The 3,033-nt window shown below is 55.4% G+C and overlaps 1 protein-coding gene across 1 annotated transcript in view; it reads right to left on the bottom strand.

Annotated features, from left to right (window-relative positions):
• Window positions 1-199: 199 nt before the first annotated feature.
• ITIH1 (inter-alpha-trypsin inhibitor heavy chain 1) overlaps window positions 200-3,033 on the bottom strand; it is a 13,498-nt gene continuing 10,664 nt past the window's right edge. Inside the window, exons 18-20 of the mRNA XM_006771842.2 lie at window positions 2,180-2,381; window positions 1,152-1,324; window positions 200-339 (exon numbers count right to left, since the gene is read on the bottom strand). Of these exons, the coding sequence (XP_006771905.2) occupies window positions 200-339; window positions 1,152-1,324; window positions 2,180-2,381 (515 nt within the window). The remainder of the gene's footprint in view (window positions 340-1,151; window positions 1,325-2,179; window positions 2,382-3,033) is intronic.

The raw sequence follows: 3,033 nt of genomic DNA, 5'->3' as shown, positions 1-3,033 counted from the left end.
AGTGTCATTTGGTCCCTGAACCTGTGGGAGGAGCTAGGGGGGTACTCAGAGGGCATTCAGAGGGCAAAGGGCAGAGGGCAGGGGGCAAGGGAGAACAGGATGCAGTGCTGGCAAATTGATGGGGGTGACCTCCCAGCCTCCATTCTCCCTGCCAAAGAGCAGCCAAACTGGAAAGGGCATAGTCTACCTTTAATGGAAGTCATCGATGCTTTGACAAAGGGGACCCCCTGAAGAGGGAAGGGTGGCCTGTGATCACCACCATTGTGGCGTCTGTCTTTGTGGGGTCGGAGCCTGGGTGCAGGTCGAACACTTTATAATCAAAGGGGTGAAAGAATTGTCCTGGAAAGGCACATTGGAGGCAGCAGTTACTGGCAGGGAGCTTTGTTCATGCCTTGCACTTAGTAGGTACTCACTGGATGTTTAAGAATTGCTTGAATTTTTTTTAAGTATTTTATTGATTTTTTTACAGAGAGGAAGGGAGAGGGATAGAAAGTTAGAAACATCAATGAGAGAGAAACATCGATCAGCTGCCCCCTGCATACCCCTCACCAGGGATGTGCCCGCAACCAAGGTACATGCCCCTGACCAGAATCGAACCTGGGACCCTTGAGTCCGCAGGCTGACGCTCTATCCACTGAGCCAAACCGAGCTTTTTTCAAGAGCTTGACTGTTTTTCATAAGTTTTGGCATCAAAGCCACTCACTTAGTTCACCTGCTATAGAGAAGCAGCTGTATTGTCAGCTGGTCACACCTCCTATCTTTTTGGACCAATTCCAAAGGATTCTGGCTGGGAGAGAGGTTTGGCGGGTAGGTGCCCCACAGAATACTTCCTGCAGGAAGGCCACAAGGAGAAGCACTGTGGCTGTGACCATCCCACCCAGGGGGCTCTGGGCCCATTGGATCTTTCTCTTTGCTAATCGGGCCTCTCTCCCTTTGCTCCCAGGCCTCCTTACACTTCAGTTTCACTGTGGGTTTGTTTGATCACAGCCTTTTGGGGGTCAAGACCCTCACCAGGACAAGCCCTCTTTGGATCTCTGAGCCTTGGCATTCACATTGGAGGTGACCCTGACTGGATGCCCAACTGCAGAGCTGACCAGTCCACTGGCTTTAACGCCCCATCCGGACAGTTCTGCCCGCCTGGTGAGTCGTACCCAGCAGCCCGTGTGTCCGCGCCGACATCCGGTGACTATCTAGCACGTAGAAGCCCAGGAAGGCCTGGTGGATGGCGCTCCCCTTCCACACCCGGTGCAAGACCACCTCAAAGGTGCCTCCATCCTCCACAGACACCACCAGGTTCCTCTTCCTGTTGATGGTCATCATCACCCTGCAGGGGCAGGTGGCCATGGGGACATAGGTGACTGCACTGCATCTTCTCCATTTAGCCACCTTGTCCTCTGGGATCCAGCTCTTATGATGGCCCCATCCACCCCCTACTCTCACTCCCAGATGATTGGGTGTTGCCTGCTCTATGCGTCTTCCCACATGTTGCTATTAAATATAGGGCCCTTGCAATGTGCTGGGACCTGTGCCTAGCCTTCCAAGCAAACTGCATCATTCAGTTCTCACTCTGATCCTATGGGGCTCAGAGAGGTTAAGTAACTTGCCCAAGGTCACATAGCTATAAGCAGCCGAGCCAGGACTTGGACTCCAGCCTGTCTAATGTCAGAGTCTGTGTTCTTTGACTCCCACGTATCACCTCTTCCTATAGTTCTGCTGCCCAGCATTGGGCTCTTGCTCAGAGGGGTTTATTGAATGAATGAAGGAAAAACACGAGGTAAGGCATACTAAGCAGGTGCTGAAAGAGAACTCTAAGGTTCCATAGAGGAAGAGACTAGGAGAGCTGCTGGGAAGAGGTGGTCAGCTTTGTTTGGTGGAGATGGGGTGGGCTAGGGTGCCAGAGAGCACAGGCATCCAGGCAGCTGGTCCAGAACACATGTCCAGAGATTAAGGGAAATGGAGGGTCCTACACATCTGCACAGCCCACACGGAGGCCACATGAAGGTCATTCACTGACATGGCTCAGGGGACAAGGGCCCAGCAGGCTCTCACAGCAGAGCTGGCTCTGGGGCTTCTGACTTGCCTACTCTCCTGCCCCTGCCTTCTCCACTCCCCGACCCCCACCCCCCTGCCTTGCCCCTGCCTCCCTGCCTAGGCCCAGGCCCAGGCCCAGCCCGAATACCCATCCTGCCGCAGCGAGGCCTGGTCCCTCCAGGAAAACACAGGTCCATGTGAGCCAGGGTTCAGTGTGATGTTCTGAGGAGTCACTTCCAGTTGGAAGTCCGTAACAGGGTTTGCGATCCCCAGCCGTCCGAAGTACGTGCCCTCATGCTGCCCGGGGCGCCTGGCCTTGTCGCCTATGAGCTGCCCATTCACTGAGAAGCCTGCAGTGGGGTAAGGGCCCATCCAGGGGTGAGGGGCCGGCTCTCACTAGACACACACCAGCCTGCCTTTGCTCCTGCCTATCTGGGAGACCATCACCCCCACCCATGCCAAGCCATCTTTGAGGGTCTCACCTCCCAAGGAGAGGCTACACACAGCACTGCCTCCCTCCTCTTCCCTCCCACCACACTACCTATCCAGCATGGAGCCCTCGGGTCTGGGCCCTGAAAGAGGTCTTGCAAGATATGGCCTGCTCCTTCTCTCTGACCCCGATCCCTGACGCAGGGGCAGGTCACAGTAGGTTCTGTAGACCCATTAGTGGGGCCTCTGCCTAGAGGCCTCCCCTGACCTGAGCAGCCAAAAGGCCCCTCCCCTGCCATCACAGTCCTAACACAGCAGGTCTCATGCTCCAAAATTGTCATCTAAGACTTTGTTCACCTGTTTGTCTCCTCTATACTCCACGAGAACAGGGACTTAGTCTTGGTCCCCACTGCGTCTCCTGGCCCTAGCACGTGCTCAACAAACATGTGCAGTTGGACTGACTGGACTGGGAGGACAGAAGTGGGTGAGAGATGGAGAGGAAGTCATTCCCATCACCTGAGCACTGCTGGGGAGACGGTGCTGAGGCTCCCAGGCATGCCGGGGGTGGGGGGC

The sequence above is a fragment of the Myotis davidii genome, unplaced genomic scaffold, assembly GCF_000327345.1.
Source record: "Myotis davidii unplaced genomic scaffold, ASM32734v1 scaffold725, whole genome shotgun sequence".
Lineage (NCBI taxonomy): Eukaryota > Metazoa > Chordata > Mammalia > Chiroptera > Vespertilionidae > Myotis > Myotis davidii.
Note: the sequence above shows the minus strand (reverse complement) of the source record. Positions and strands in the feature narration are given on the sequence as shown.